This window comes from Coregonus lavaretus, assembly GCF_964263955.1.
Source record: "Coregonus lavaretus genome assembly, contig: HAP1_SCAFFOLD_996, whole genome shotgun sequence".
Taxonomy (NCBI): domain Eukaryota; kingdom Metazoa; phylum Chordata; class Actinopteri; order Salmoniformes; family Salmonidae; genus Coregonus; species Coregonus lavaretus.
The window spans coordinates 55,596-71,799 of NW_028162008.1; the positions used below are offsets into that span (position 1 = coordinate 55,596).

General features: G+C 41.6%; 1 protein-coding gene across 1 annotated transcript; it reads left to right on the forward strand.

Annotated features, from left to right (window-relative positions):
• Positions 1–360: 360 nt before the first annotated feature.
• Positions 361–15,422, forward strand: LOC311119752 (N-acylneuraminate cytidylyltransferase). Its single transcript, XM_084194409.1, has 8 exons — positions 361–766; positions 6,340–6,482; positions 7,620–7,775; positions 9,864–9,994; positions 10,368–10,462; positions 10,635–10,806; positions 13,263–13,428; positions 14,289–15,422. The coding sequence occupies exons 1-8, from the start codon at positions 546–548 to the stop codon at positions 14,501–14,503; spliced, it is 1,299 nt and encodes a 432-aa protein (XP_084050535.1). The 5' UTR covers positions 361–545; the 3' UTR covers positions 14,504–15,422.
• The last annotated feature ends 782 nt before the right edge of the window (positions 15,423–16,204 follow it).

Consider the following 16,204-nt stretch of genomic DNA (forward strand, 5'->3'; position numbering starts at 1 on the left):
TAGTTATACACGTGCCACGTTAAACCATTTAGCAAGTCAGAAATGTCAAAGTTCCGATTAGCACATGAACACGGCATTTGAACCTGGCTCACACCCGGGAGGCAGCCCGGTTCCAAAATGAATGCAATCACTTTTCACCCGGGGTAAACTCCTCCCACCGGGGTAACCCGGGTCAGATAATCGAGTCCCCTCATTGAAGCGCGCGTATCGTTTTCTTGACATAGAGTAATTTCAGTAAATAGTACTCCTGAAATGGTTACTATGGCAACAAAAGGAAGCGTAGTTGAAAGTACCTCAGAGAGCTAGCAGGTCTACGCCTCTTTTTTACTGTATAAATGTAACATTTGTAGGATGTCCTTCACACAGTGTAAGCCGTAGTAGGTCATGTAAGCTAAATACCTAGCTACTAGTAGCGAGTTACAGTGAGTTAGAACGCAAGAAGTAGCTAGATACTTCAGACTACTGCTATCCATCGCTACCGCTACTAGCTACACATTGAGACTACCGCCACGTCTTGTCTACCCAGCCGGCTACTGACCATTTCAATGGCTGCTGCAAAAAAACGTACGCTATCGGGCATCGAAAATGTGAGAGATGAAAAAGCAAAGGTTATCAAAGACAACGGTGAGAAGAGACACATTGCAGCCCTGATCCTCGCGAGGGGAGGTAGTAAGGGGATCCCCCTGAAGAATATAAAAGTTCTGGCCGGTGTCCCCCTCATTGGATGGGTTCTGAGAGCTGCAGTGGACTCCAAAAAGTTTGACAGGTAATTCAATGCAATCTATGGTTAAATGTGTTTCTAATCTAGCTACAGTATATTTGTATTTATTAGGGATTCCCATTGGCAGCAGCTACTCTTCCTGGTGTCCAAACATATTAAAGCACTTACATTACATATAAAACAAAAGATAAAACAGTACATCATATAACATTATTACACAACTACATATCCACAATACTAAATGTTTAATACCACCATTGGAAGCGAACCACTCGATTTCGTCCCTACGTTATATCGGCATCGAACATGTCACCCTCCCTAGGAGAGGGGGTGACCTCGACCAAGACCCTTGCTCCCTTCGGTCTCAACGTAGACTTTGATTTGAAGCCATTCTTGTGATTTTGCTATTCATTGTAAATGTTTGTGGGCCTATGTAGCCAAATTGTATCTATGATCGTAAGCTATCTATTCATGTTTTTTGTATGTTCTGTTTATCTGTGAATTAACCAATGCTATCAGGCCACACCCGCCCATGATTACAGACACCTGTGTGTGTCCTTTGACACTATATAAACTAGTGACCCGCAGTGTTTGTCATTATACCTTGATGAAGACAGCTTGTCTGTCGAAACGTTGGTTATTAGGTTATTACATTATTGCATCTGAGCTCCTAGAGTGTGACTCTCCTTTTCTTTTTTAATACCACCATGCAACAATATCACAATGTGTGTATGGACTTGCTCTGAGGCTTTTGTTAATAGTAGCTAGCTGCAACAAATACATGTTACATTCTTGTTTTGGGTGCACTGATAATATGGTGTATCCTAGTGATAGTCAATGCTGCCTATGATGATGCATCTACTAGTCAAAACCAGGGGAGAAAGTACAGTAAGACAGTATGACCAGGTAAAATATATAGGGGGTGGGGGGGGTAGGCCGTACAGGCAAAACATGAGCCTATCGCAATAATAAATTAAAATTTCAAGAAAACTGTAGGCTATTACACCATTATTTATCATTACCGTACGTTAAGAGGCATGAAAAATGAGTGAATGGACCTGAAAACGGGTGTTATAGCCTACACTCCAAAATGCTCCAAAATGGTTCGAGAAGAACACTGACATTTTGTCAAGACAGAGATGAGTGGCGGACACCAAGACGAGCGCGGACAGCAATGGAGCAATTAATTCTGCCCTACAGACAATCGGCAAATGTCATTACACTTTTTGGTGCTTTGTGTAACAGATGGCTCTCTTTCCATTCACCACTATGTCGTAGAAATTCAACACTAAGGACTCAAACTCAAAGTAAGTGAAGCAATCTTTATTTTCACGTCTGGAGAGGTTCACAAACTCAATACAAGCCTGATGAAACTCTGAAAAGGGGCGTTCCCTTTCAGTCCGGTTATACTGCTACACAAACAAGTCATATAAGCATGGTTGCTTCCTGCATTCTGACTGACTGATACCACACCAGGCTTCTTACCTTGAAACTGAGATATTGTATCACTCCTTCTAGTTCCCAGAGCAATGTTCTGGGTATACTGCCAAGTTGCTTGTGAGTGATAGGGGTTTACTCCTGTGTGTAGTCAATCGGTCACTCACATGAACCCAACCAAGACAGGTTATTACAAAGCAGCATTGTGCTAAACATATGATCACATACACACAAGAACATTTCCATCACAACTGTTTGGAAGTTGGAAATATGTTGTGAGTGGATGAACGTGTGTAGGTAGCCTTGTAGAGGAGCCTTTTGAATATGATTGTTTGGCAATCAGATGAAAATATCATGACTGGTTGTGTTTATGCCACAATAAATGGTAATACATTTTAAAAGTCAAATGACACATCTTTATGACTAGGCCCACAACGATTCTATAAAATAGTAGGGATTCTAAATATAATTCTATGATTAGACCTCACGGCCGGCACCACCATTAGCCAGGATTAGGCAGCCACCTATAGAGGCAGTTTGACGAGGGCGGCATTTTCCCAGCTAAACTGACCATGACGCACCTCCAACAACACATAACATCTCACATTATTCTGCCTAACAATAATGATAACTTCTCTCACCCAGTGGCATGAGGGTTATTTAGGTGAGCGCTGATGCCGCCCCATGAGAAGTAGTGCCCACTTTGCCAAAGGCAGGGGCGCAAGAAATATTTATCTTTCCATGCCCAGCGTGCCTCACCATAGTGCTGTTAGAGAGATGCAGCGCTGCGGCCCTCTGCCAGCGCTCCATCAAATGTATTTAACATAAATGATGTAGCCTACAGTAGAAAGAGTAGTAGCCTATGTGTAGCCCATACACTGGAGACCAAATGTATTACAATGTCATGAGACAGACACTTTTTAAATCATTAACTTATTCATGAGGAGAGAGAGTTCAGGAGAAAGTCAACTAAAAAGGCAAGCGGGCAGACATCAGCTTTGGAGCGGCTGTGGCATAATCAGACAGAGGTGGACAGCAAATGGAGCTGAAAGTAATTCATTTCAACAATTGTCTTCATTTTAATTTGACTTCACTAACAACAAGAGGGCTTTGTTGGAGACTATTTTCCTATTTTAAAAAAAACAAGAGGTAGGCCTACCTGTTTGACAGACTCAGTTATGCTATCCATAGATTTATCAGTACAGCCAAATCCCCCAATACTGTCACCATGCACTCCTTAAATACCTCTGTGTCTGGGAAGGGCTTGGTGGGTTTGGTTAAAACCAGGGCTCACATTAAGTGAGGGTATGCCGTACCCTTTGTAAAGAAAAGGGCAAAAAGTTAGCTTTATATCTGTAATAAATAAATACAAAGTATTCAGATAATATAAAGCGTTCTATAGCAATGCTTAACTCCGTGATGCCTTATGCTAGAAACAAGTGTTAAAATTACCTCAAAAGACATGACTGATGCATAGGGGGATATATTGAATAGTCTCTATGACATTCTGAAGCTGAGCTGCGGCCTTCAATATTGGAGGAGACAAAAATGGACTTTGCTGTTCTGTCTCTATTAATTGATCTTTTCACTTTCTGAAAAGAGAAGATGTTTAAACCCAGGCAGTTTTTTAGCAAAGCACCTCTGTTGTTGAGTTAAGCAACAGATGAGTAGCCAGCAGTTGAAGCTTAAATTGTTCTGCATCAGTGATGCCTCTGACTGGGTGGAAAGGTCACTTTTGAAAGTGCCAGGCTTAGATTCATAAGGATGTCTAATATTTAATTAGTTGCAAACAGTAACCGCCTTCATTGCAAACAAGACACTCTGGTTTGACATTGGAGAAATATGGTAAGAATACCCATTTCTCTGTCCATTCTTCCCTGAAACTTCTATTTTCATTATCCACCTTTCTTTTGAAACTTTTTCAGAGTGACATTTTGTCTTGATTGCAAGCTGTTTTTTCCCAATCAACGCACAAATAAAAAAATAAAAAAATAAAAAAAGACATTGGTGATTTTATCAGTGTAATCAGATTGAAAATATGAGGATATGTTATTGACATTGTACTGATTTATAGAGCCTAGCAACCAGATGTGTTAAAAAAAGAAAATAATTTGTAGCATAGGCCTATGAATTGGTCTACTATTATGTTCTGTTCTGCTGACTATTAGCTGAGAAAAAAACTGTCCCAAGGCCAAACCGATTGCCAACCCCTGCAGTACACTATTCTAGTTTAGGAGGGGGGTGGCAATTTGTTTTATTTACTTGCCTTGGGCAGCAGAACGTCCAGAGCTGGTCCTGTTAGGCCCATACATTGTTTTTGTACACTCGCGTGCACACATAGGACGTTCCATACCGGGAAGAAATTAAATATATTATTAACTGTTGTTGTGTAAATATATACAGTGGGGAAAAAAAGTATTTAGTCAGCCACCAATTGTGCAAGTTCTCCCACTTAAAAAGATGAGAGAGGCCTGTAATTTTCATCATAGGTACACGTCAACTATGACAGACAAAATTAGATTTTTTTTTCCAGAAAATCACATTGTAGGATTTTTAATGAATTTATTTGCAAGTTATGGTGGAAAATAAGTATTTGGTCAATAACAAAAGTTTCTCAATACTTTGTTATATACCCTTTGTTGGCAATGACACAGGTCAAACGTTTTCTGTAAGTCTTCACAAGGTTTTCACACACTGTTGCTGGTATTTTGGCCCATTCCTCCATGCAGATCTCCTCTAGAGCAGTGATGTTTTGGGGCTGTCGCTGGGAAACACGGACTTTCAACTCCCTCCAAAGATTTTCTATGGGGTTGAGATCTGGAGACTGGCTAGGCCAGTCCAGGAACTTGAAATTCTTCTTACGAAGCCACTCCTTCGTTGCCCGGGCGGTGTGTTTGGGATCATTGTCATGCTGAAAGACCCAGCCACGTTTAATCTTCAATGCCCTTGCTGATGGAAGGAGGTTTTCACTCAAAATCTCAAGATACATGGCCCCATTCATTCTTTCCTTTACACGGATCAGTCGTCCTGGTCCCTTTGCAGAAAAACAGCCCCAAAGCATGATGTTTCCACCCCCATGCTTCACAGTAGGTATGGTGTTCTTTGGATGCAACTCAGCATTCTTTGTCCTCCAAACACGACGAGTTGAGTTTTTACCAAAAAGTTATATTTTGGTTTCATCTGACCATATGACATTCTCTCAATCCTCTTCTGGATCATCCAAATGCACTCTAGCAAACTTCAGACGGGCCTGGACATGTACTGGCTTAAGCAGGGGACACGTCTGGCACTGCAGGATTTGAGTCCCTGGCGGCGTAGTGTGTTACTGATGGTAGGCTTTGTTACTTTGGTCCCAGCTCTCTGCAGGTCATTCACTAGGTCCCCCCGTGTGGTTCTGGGATTTTTGCTCACCGTTCTTGTGATCATTTTGACCCCACGGGGTGAGATCTTGCGTGGAGCCCCAGATCGAGGGAGATTATCAGTGGTCTTGTATGTATTCCATTTCCTAATAATTGCTCCCACAGTTAATTTCTTCAAACCAAGCTGCTTACCTATTGCAGATTCAGTCTTCCCAGCCTGGTGCAGGTCTACAATTTTGTTTCTGGTGTCCTTTGACAGCTCTTTGGTCTTGGCCATAGTGGAGTTTGGAGTGTGACTGTTTGAGGTTGTAGACAGGTGTCTTTTTATACTGATAACAAGTTCAAACAGGTGCCATTAATACAGGTAACGAGTGGAGGACAGAGGAGCCTCTTAAAGAATAAGTTACAGGTCTGTGAGAGCCAGAAATCTTGCTTGTTTGTAGGTGACCAAATACTTATTTTCCACCATAATTTGCAAATAAATTCATTAAAAATCCTACAATGTGATTTTCAGGATTTTTTTTTCTCAATTTGTCTGTCATAGTTGACGTGTACCTATGATGAAAATTACAGGCCTCTCTCATCTTTTTAATTGGGAGAACTTGCACAATTGGTGGCTGACTAAATACTTTTTTTCCACACTGTAAACCAATGTCAGATTCTTATTGAGAGAGTTTGTCAAGAGCGAGGATGTTTGAAAGTTAGTGTACTGTCTCTGAATGAACCCCCTGGCTTGGGCTTGGCCACACAAGACTGATTGCACTGATGTAGCCTACTTGTTACAAAGCCTGAGGAATCAACTTCTTCCGTTCTTTCTCCCAGTGTGTGGGTATCAACTGACCATGATGACATTGAGAAGGTGGCCAAGGCATGGGGAGCTCAGGTTCACCGCAGGAGCCCAGAGGTGTCCAAAGACTCATCCAGCTCTCTGGACACAATCCAGGAATTCGCTAGATTAAACCCAGGTAGGAGGGGTGAATCTCAATTGTATTTCCTTGATTCCTCATGTCCTCTCTCCTTGCCTCCTTCTCAAAATGCATTAGTGGAGGATATCTGAGTGGAGGAATCTGATCTTCTGCTCCATTGTGCTGTGACAAGGAGACAAGGAGACAAGGAGGGAGCCGTGAGGAATCAAGGAAATACAATTGAGATTCACTCTATGACATAGCAACAGGGAAGTGTCAACGTTGGTTATAGTTTATTGTGACAGAACCACACCCTCTTTTGTAATGACTGTTTGGCAGCGCTTTGTTATAGATGTCAGCCGTTAATGGAATATATGCAGAACATGTTTATCCACTAGCTAGACTAAGGATCTGGGGCGGCATGTATCAAGCATCTCAGAGTAGGAATACTGATCTAGGATCAGGTCCCCCCTGTCCATGTAGTCTTATTCATTGTGATCTATGAGGCAAAACTGATCCTAAATCAGCACTCCAACTCCGAGACACTTGATACATACGACCTCCAGGGCCGCAGTGCCTGCTGCCGATTTTCCTTCCTGCCTTTTAATCAGAGTCTGAGAACACCTGGCTGGGAAACCAGTTGTGTGGTCTGACTCACCACTCTCCAGCCAATCAGTGACAGTTATTGTCTAGGAGGTAGAATCAAAACCAGCAGGAGTGTGGATCTGGAGACCCTGAGTTGTACACCCCTGATCTTGATCACATGATCACATGATAATGCTCACATGTTGTTTTCTTTTAATTCAATTTCTAATACCATAACCCTAATCCCAACCCTTAGTAAATTGATGCATATCAATCAATCAATCAATCACATTTATTTATAAAGCCCTTTTTACATTAGCAGATGTCACAAAGTGCTATACAGAAACCCAGCCTAAAACCCCAAAGAGCAAGCAATGCAGATATAGAAGCACGTCAAGTATAAACAGAGTTTCAGGTGATAGTTTGTTGATAGTGTGAGAGCGGCTGTAGACGAACCATGAATAGGGGGCTATCCAAATAAAGTGGGACCTACTCCATAGCTACAGATGTCAACAGAACCTTATAGATTTATTAATATGTCATCATATGTGACTACCTGATTTAAATAATGGATAATTCAAATATCTGTTGTGTTGTGTTGTCCTCCTCCAGAGGTGGATGTGATCTGTCACATCCAGGCCACGTCTCCCTGCCTGCACCCCTTCCACCTGAAGGAGGCCCTGGAGATGATCACCAATCAGGGCTTCACGTCCGTCTTCGCCGTGGCCCGACAACACCACTTCCGCTGGCAGGAGGTCAAGAAAGGAGGTACGGGATAGCCTTGTGTTGTGCTTAGGGCCTTACACATACAGTGCCTTGCAAAAGTATTCATCCCCTTTGGCGTTTTTCCTATTTTGTTGCATTACAACCTGTAATTTAAATGGATTTTTATTTGGATTTCATGTAATGGACAAAATAGTCCAAATTGGTGAAGTGAAATGAAAAAAATAACTTGTTTCAATAAATTATACAAAATAAATAACGGAAAAGTTCCCCTAAATAAGATCTGGTGCAACCAATTACTTTCAGAAGTCACATAATTAGTTAGATTGCACACAGGTGGACTTTATTTAAGTGTCACATGATCTGTCACATGATCTCAGTATATATACACCTGTTCTATCCGAAACTTTGAACATCCCATGGAGCACCATTTTAAATCCATTATAAAAAAATGGAAAGAATATGGCACCACAACAAACCTGCCAAGAGAGGGCCGCCCACCAAAACTCATGGACCAGGCAAGGAGGGCATTAATCAGAGAGGCAACAAAGAGACCAAAGATAACCCTGAAGGAGCTGCAAAGCTCCACAGCGGAGATTGGAGGATCTGTCCATAGGACCACTTTAAGCCGTACACTCCACAGAGCTGGGCTTTTACGGAATAGTGGCCAGAAAAAAGCCATTGCTTAAAGAAAAAAAGTTTGGTGTTCGCCAAAAGGCATGTGGGAGACTCCCCAAACATATGGAAGAAGGTACTCTGGTCAGATGAGACTAAAGTTAAGCTTTTTGGCCATCAAGGAAAATGCTATGTCTAGCGCAAACCCAACACCTCTCATCACCCCGAGAACACCATCCCCACAGTGAAGCATGGTGGTGGCATCATCATGCTGTAGGGATGTTTTTCATCGGCAGGGACTGGGAAACTGGTCAGAATTGAAGGAATGATGGATGGCGCTAAATACAGGGAAATACTTGAGGGAAACCTGTTTCAGTCTTCAAGAGATTTGTGACTGGGACGGAGGTTCACCTTCCAGCAGGACAATGACCCTAAGCATACTGCTAAAGCAACACTTGAGTGGTTTAAGGGGAAACATTTAAATGTCTCGGGATTTGCCTAGTCAAAACCCAGACCTCAATCCAATTGAGAATCTGTGGTATGACTTAAAGATTGCTGTACAACAGCAGAACCCATCCAATTTGAAGGAGCTGGAACAGTTTTGCCTTGAAGAATGGGCAAAAATCCCAGTGGCTAGATGTGCCAAGCTTTTAGAGACATACCCCAAGAGACTTGCAGCTGTAATTGCTGTAAAAGGTGGCTCTACAAAGTATTGACTTTGGGGGGGTGAATAGTTATGCACACTCAAGTTTTCAGTTTTTTTTTGTCTTATTTCTTGTTTGTTTCACACATTTTTTTTATTTTGCATCTTCAAAGTGGTAGGCATGTTGTGTAAATCAAATGATACAAATCCCCAAAAAATCCATTTTAATTCCAGGTTGTAAGGCAACAAAATAGGAAAAATGCCAAGGGGGTTGAATACTTTCGCAAGCCGCTGTATTATCAGTTAACTGGAGAGGTTCCAACAAACTTAATGTACAATGTACAGGTCTGTCAGGAGCTCTGAAGGGTCAGTCCCTACAGTTGTCCTTTATACCGCTGCACAAACAAGTTTCCTAAGCATGACTAAGCAGACACAGATACAAGGAATTAGTATCAGAGTGGGAGAACGAGTCAGGCTATTATCTTGTATCTAGTTCCTCTTCTGCTTGACCGGCACCCTGTGAACGAACCACAAGCACATCGCAACTAATAACAGAAAACAACAATTCTCATTGTCAGACAGTTTACAGAACATGCAAAACTTGAGAAAGAACACAATGTGTCCACATATAACATTTTCCACTACACTGTGCCTGAGGAAAAACTGTCCCTCATTTAATAAGTAGGGTCAGGAGTTTTTCCTGACTACATGACCAGAGCCAGGAAAAACTCTAGTGCCCTAGATATTTTGTGTTTGAAAATACCTACCCATCATATCTTTTTGTAAGATGCTAATGCTCAATGATAATGAATTATAGTAGTCTGGTTTCTAGTTATAACCTATAACATTTATTATGTGTTCTCTCTCCTCTTCAGGTAGTGTAGCCACCCAGCCTCTGAACCTAGACCCGTCTAACAGGCCCCGGAGACAGGACTGGGATGGAGAGCTGTGTGAGAACGGATCTTTCTACATTTATACCAGAGTAACGATAGAGAAAGGCCTGCAGGTAACTGACACTATACCCCATCAGGGCCCATATTCACAAAGCGTTTCAGGATAGGATCTGGTGCTGGTCTAGGATCAGTTTTCCCTTTTCAATCATTATGAATACGTCTATATGGACATGGAGGACCTGATCCTAGATCAGCACTCCTACTCTGAGACACAGGCCCTGATGTGTTTGTCTGATGCTCGTGGTGAATCCTATTTCCCTCAGGGGATCAATAAAGTTTATTCATTCAGAGGACGTGAGCTTGTCTAGAAACAAAATACACAGTGAGAGATGGACTGATCTGTGATACTACTAGATATTCTATTTTCAACTGGTGTTGATTTGAATGCTAATAGAAATGCCCTTTCTCTTGTGTTGTCTTTCACAGGGGGGAAAGTGGGCTTACTATGAGATGCTGCCAGAGTACAGTGTGGATATTGATGTTGATATCGACTGGCCCGTGGCAGAACAGAGAGTACTGAGGTAGTCTGAAATCACTGACCTAGAGCTTCAAGTTCTCTCTCTGAAAATGTTTACTTGAATGCTATTTGAATGCACTTTAAATTCGATTTTGTGGTAAAGCAACACAATGCTGTAACACAGAGGAGTGATTCTCCAAATGTATTTCCCTGTGTGTTGTGTTGTTCCTCTCCAGGTTTGGTTACTTTGGCCTGGACAAGCCTGAGGTGGTGCGTCTGCTGCTGTGTAACATCTCAGGCTGTCTGACTGATGGCCGCGTCCTCATCTCTGTCTCTGGAGAGGAGATGGTCTCAGTCAACACTAGAGATACCATGGGTATCCGCATGCTGCAGAGAGAGGGGGTGGAGGTACAATACAGAACATTTCAATGGTTTATTTCACAAATTCGACATTACAAAGTATCAATGGCAACCGATGCTGAAGTATGACACAATTCACATAAATACACTATGCACAAGAAAATCATCAACACAAAAAAAGACAACTTTAAAATACATATGTTTTGGTTAGGGTAAGACAGAAGTGGTAGTCCCTAGCTCACTGGTTAAGCAGCCTAGTCATGTACATTGCATTCAGAAAGTATTCAGACCCCTTGACTTTTTCCACATTTTGTTAGGTTAGACTTATTCTAAAATGGATTAAATAGTTGATTTCCCTTCAATCTACACTCAGTACCCCATAATGACAAAGCAAAAACAGGTTTTTTAGAATTTTTTGCAGATATATACAAAATAAAAAACATCAATATCACATTTACATAAGTATTCAGACCACGTACTCAGTACTTTGTTGAAGCACCTTTGGCAGCGATTACAGCCTTGTGTCTTCTTGGGTATGACACTACAAGCTTGGCACACCTGTATTTGGGGAGTTTCTCCCATTCATCTCTGCAGATCCTCTCAAGCTCTGTCAGGTTGGATGGGGAGCGTCGCTGCACAGCTATCTTCAGGTCTCTCCAGAGATGTTAGATTGGGTTGAAGTCCGGGCTCTGGCTGGGCCACTCAAGGACATTCAGAGACTTGTCCCGAAGCCACTCCTGCATTGTCTTGGCTGTGTGCTTAGGGCCGTTGTCCTGTTGGAAGGTGAACATTCGCCCCAGTCTGAAGTTCTGAGCGCTCTGGAGCAGGTTTTCATCAAGGATCTCTCTGCACTTTGCTCCGTTCATATTTCCCTCCATCCTGACTAATCTCCCTGTCATTGAAAAACATCCCCACAGCATGATGCTGCCACACCCATGCTTCACTGTAGGGATGGTGCCAGGTTTCCTCCAGACGTGACGCTTGGCATTCAGGCCAAAGAGTTCAATCTTGGTTTCATCAGACCAGAGAATCTTGTTTCTCATGGTCTGAGAGTCCTTTAGGTGCCTTTTGGAAAACTCCAAGTGGGCTGTCATGTGCCTTTTACTGAAGAGTGTCTTCCGTCTGGCCACTCTACAATAAAGGCCTGATTGGTGGAGTGCTACAGAGATGGTTGTCCTTCTGGAAGGTTCTCCCATCTCCACAGAAGAACTTCGGAGCTCTGTCAGAATAACCATCTGGTTCTTGGTCACCCAATGATGGAGACCACTGTGTTCCTGGGGACCTTCAATGCTGCAGACATTTTTTGGCACCCTTGCCCAGATCTGTACCTCGACACAATCCTGTCTCGGGAGCTCTACGGACAATTCCTTTGACCTCATGGCTTGGTTTTTGCTCTGACATGCACTGTCAACTGTGGGACCTTATATAGACAGGTGTGTGCCTTTCCAAATCATGTCCAATCAATTGAATTGACCACAGGTGGACTCCAATCAAGTTGTAGAAACATCTCAAGGATGATCAATGGAAACAGGATGCACCTGAGCTCAATTTGAGTCTCATAGCAAAGGCTCTGAATACTTACATAAATAAGGTCTCTTTTTTAGTTGTAATACATTTGCTAAAATTTTGAAAAAACTTTTTTTGTTTTGTCATTATGGGGTATTGTGTGTAGATTGATGAGGAAAATGTTTAATTTAATCAATTTTAGAATAAGGCTGTAACGTAACAAAATGTGGAAAAAGGGAAGGGGTCTGAATACTTTGCCGAATGCACTGTAAATCCAATCCACCAACTGCAGTTTAATAACCAAAATAAAAATAAATAAATCTCAAGGTGTCATGTCATAGCTGACACACCATTCTTTCTGGGCAGTGACAGTTAACCTCACATAACATGTTCAACTTGAAGCAGCATTAAGCTACTATAAAATCTCAAAAGAAAAGCATTAATCCAATCATTTTACATTTGTCATTTAGCCAGAGCGATTTTCACTGGAGCAATTAGGGTTAAGTGCCTTGGTCAAGGGCACATTGACAGATTTTTCACCTAGTCCGCTCGGGGATTCGGACCAGCGACCTTTTGGTTACTGGCTCAACGCTCTTAGCTGCTAGGCTACTTGGCTTCCCTTGTTTTGGCTTTGTGGCAGTATTAAGGATACATTAAGTTAGGTCAAACCAGTTAGGTTGCTTAACAGAACAGGATGTTTCACACCGTCTGCTCCTGGTATATTTAGATTTAGGCCATACCTTATCACTGAAACCACCGCCCATTAAACACACACACATAGGCTACTATTTACTTTAACTGTCATATGACATTATTTGTTTGAGTTTCCTCATACCCTCTAAGGACACATCTCAAATGACATCCTTATTCACATTATTGACCCGAACCGTACTGTGCTGGCTAGGCTATTGTCTTCTCCCACGGTCGGTTCCAGAAACTATGGTGGATGTGTAACCAGGCCATCTCAGTATGAAAACTGTATTTTGTCTCTCCTCCAGGTGATCTTGATCTCCTCCAGTGAGGACCCCCAGACCAAGGCCCTGGCTGACAAGCTGTCCCAGAGGACAGGCTGCGAGGTCAGGCAGCTGGGCAAGGACATCCAAGGTGAGGTCAAAGCCATGATGGACGACAGGGATCTGGACTGGAAGGAGGTCGCCTATATGGGTAAACTCACTATTCTTTTCATTTAACAATTTGCTACTGACTACTACTGCTACTACTACTACTTCTAACTACTAACTACTACTACAACTACTATTACTACTACTACTATTACTAACTACTACTACTACTACTAATTACTGCTACTATTACTATTATTACTAATGCATTTTATTTATATAGCACAGTTTGAAATATAATGGAATCTGAAGGTTCTTAACCTTAGAATCTATTTTGAGTAATACTTGTGCATTCATGTCAATCAAAACGTATGAAGATCTTTATTTGAACCCCTTCTGAGATGGAAAGGTAGAATAAGCTAGATATCACAATTTCTCTCTCTTCTCACCCCTCCATCTATCTCCTCTCATCCCTCTGTTCTTTCTTGCCAGGAAGTGATTGTAAATTATTCACTGATGAAATAACTTGCATGATTAAATAGCTCCTCTATTAGTAAGGGGAGACAGGGGGAAACTGCCAGATTAAATAGCTCCTCTATTAGTAAGAGGGGACAGGGGGAAATTGTCTGATTTAAATAGCTCCTTTATTAGTAAGGGGAGACAGATTGTTCTGAGTTAATTTTGCATGCCACTGCCAGGTTAAGGTGAGAAGGGAGGTGCCAGCAGTTAAATCCTCGAGAATGTGGGATTCAATTTCAATTTAATTCAATTTCTATGATTTCCGTAATTCAATTTCTATGATTCCCCTAAGCCCAAACCTATTCAAGTATATATGTTTTTGCAACATACTAATCATCCTTAGAATACTTCCAGAACCACCTTATGAACACTTAAATAGATTTTAAAGAAAATAAAAACTAATCTCACCCCTCCATTTCATCCCTCCATCTCTCCCTCCTACAGGTAATGATGCACCAGATGTTGACTGTCTGAACCTGGCTGGGCTGAGTGCAGTACCCCGGGACGCCCCAGTGGTGGCGATCAACGCTGCTAAATACTCCTGCCACAATGCTGCAGGGCTGGGGGCTGTGAGGGAGTTTGCTGAACACATCCTGCTGCTGAAGAAGAAGGCCAAGTCTCAGATGGAACAGGACCTCATCCACAGAAGTACATTCTAAACTCTAGAATGTCTTCTAAAGTCACAGAGATCCATTCTACTAAACTCTAGAATGTGTTCTAAAGTCACAGAGATCCATTCTAAACTCTAGAATGTGTTCTACAGTCACAGAGATCCATTCTAAACTCTAGAATGTCTTCTAAAGTCACAGAGATCCATTCTAAACTCTAGAATGTCTTCTACAGTCACAGAGATCCATTCTAAACTCTAGAATGTGTTCTAAAGCAGGGATGGGCAAACCTTTTGGCTTGAGGGCCGAACATATTTTTTGGGGACCGATTTGTTTTGTCGAAATCTATTTAAGGGCCAGAAAAAGGGCAGTTATTTTAAAATATATAGGTCCATTATAATATCTACATACTTTCTATCTAGTTTTAGACGTTCATGGATTGTTTTTCTACCCATAAAAATCATTTCCCGCCAAAAAACATTCTCATTCTTAACCTCACATGTAAACTGGAAGTGTTGCATTCTCAATCGCTTACTCCTCGCATCCTCTCTCCTCGTCTCCTTCTCTTCCCTCTGACCTTCTCCTCCAATTGTTTTTGAGAAGGAGACGAGGAGAGAGGACGCGAGGAGTATGCAATTGAGAACTTTCCCTTGTCAATCATTGTCATGTAAAAAAAAAAAGCAGTTGACAAGAGAGCAGTAACAGACCGGCACTCAGGTTATTGCATTCTAGATTGCATTCTATCAATCAGGCAAACTCTCTGAACTCATGCCTGGGCCAAACATTAGGCAAAGTGACAATACAGCTTATTGACATCTCTCTACTTTCTCTGGAGTTCTAGAATGAAGTATATTTACTCACTTTCATGTACTTAGCTCAGGCTGAAATGTTTTTTACAGGTTGTCAGATCGATGTAGTTTGGGTTTTATATCACTACAGGTTGTGTTGACAAATACAGTCAGTACTTTTTAAAATGTCTTTGTTTTAATGAAATGAAGTATATAGACTGAGTTTGCAAACCATTATGAACACTCTTTCCATGACATAGACTGACCAGGTGACAGCTATGATCCCTTATTGATGTCACTTGTTAAACCCACTTCAATCAGTGTAGATGAAGGAGAGGAGACAGCTTAAAGAAGGATTTTTAAGCCTTGAGACAACTGAGACATGGATTGTGTATGGGTGCCTTTCAGAGGGTGAATGGGCAAGATAAAATATTTAAGTGCCTTTGAACAGGGTATGGTAGTAGGTGCCAGGCGCACTGATTGTGTCAAGAACAGCACCGCTGCTGGGATTTTCACGCTCAACCGTTTCCTGTGTGTATCAAGAATGGTCCACCAACTTGACACAACTGTCTGAAGCATTGGAGTCAACATGGGCCAGCATCCCTGTGGAACGACTTTGACACCTTGTAGAGCCCATGCCCTGACGAATTGAGGGTAAAATAGGGGGGGCGTATCACTATATTAGGAAGGTGTTCTTAATGTTTTGTACACTCAGTGTGTGTGTATATATGTATATATATATATATATATATATATATATATATATATGAGGCCTTTAATCAGATTGTGATTGTTTTATAATGTATGTTCTTTAACTGTTTTAGAAGTAGTAGGACATTGGTTTGAGTTGCTTTGAGATTCTTGTTGGTTTTATTGTTTATTACTGTACTGTATTTTCTTGCAGTTTGTTTGTTAAATGTTATATGATGTTCTCATAAATGAAAAGAAGACTAGATCAATATAT

Bases quoted from the DNA above. Each gene is read 5' to 3' on its own strand.
- LOC311119752 (XM_084194409.1), top strand. From the start codon at position 546: ATGGCTGCTGCAAAAAAACGTACGCTATCGGGCATCGAAAATGTGAGA. The intron at 10,463-10,634 runs GTAGTCTGAAAT...GTTCCTCTCCAG, and splicing joins GCAGAACAGAGAGTACTGAG to GTTTGGTTACTTTGGCCTGG. The intron at 13,429-14,288 runs GTAAACTCACTA...TCCCTCCTACAG, and splicing joins GAAGGAGGTCGCCTATATGG to GTAATGATGCACCAGATGTT.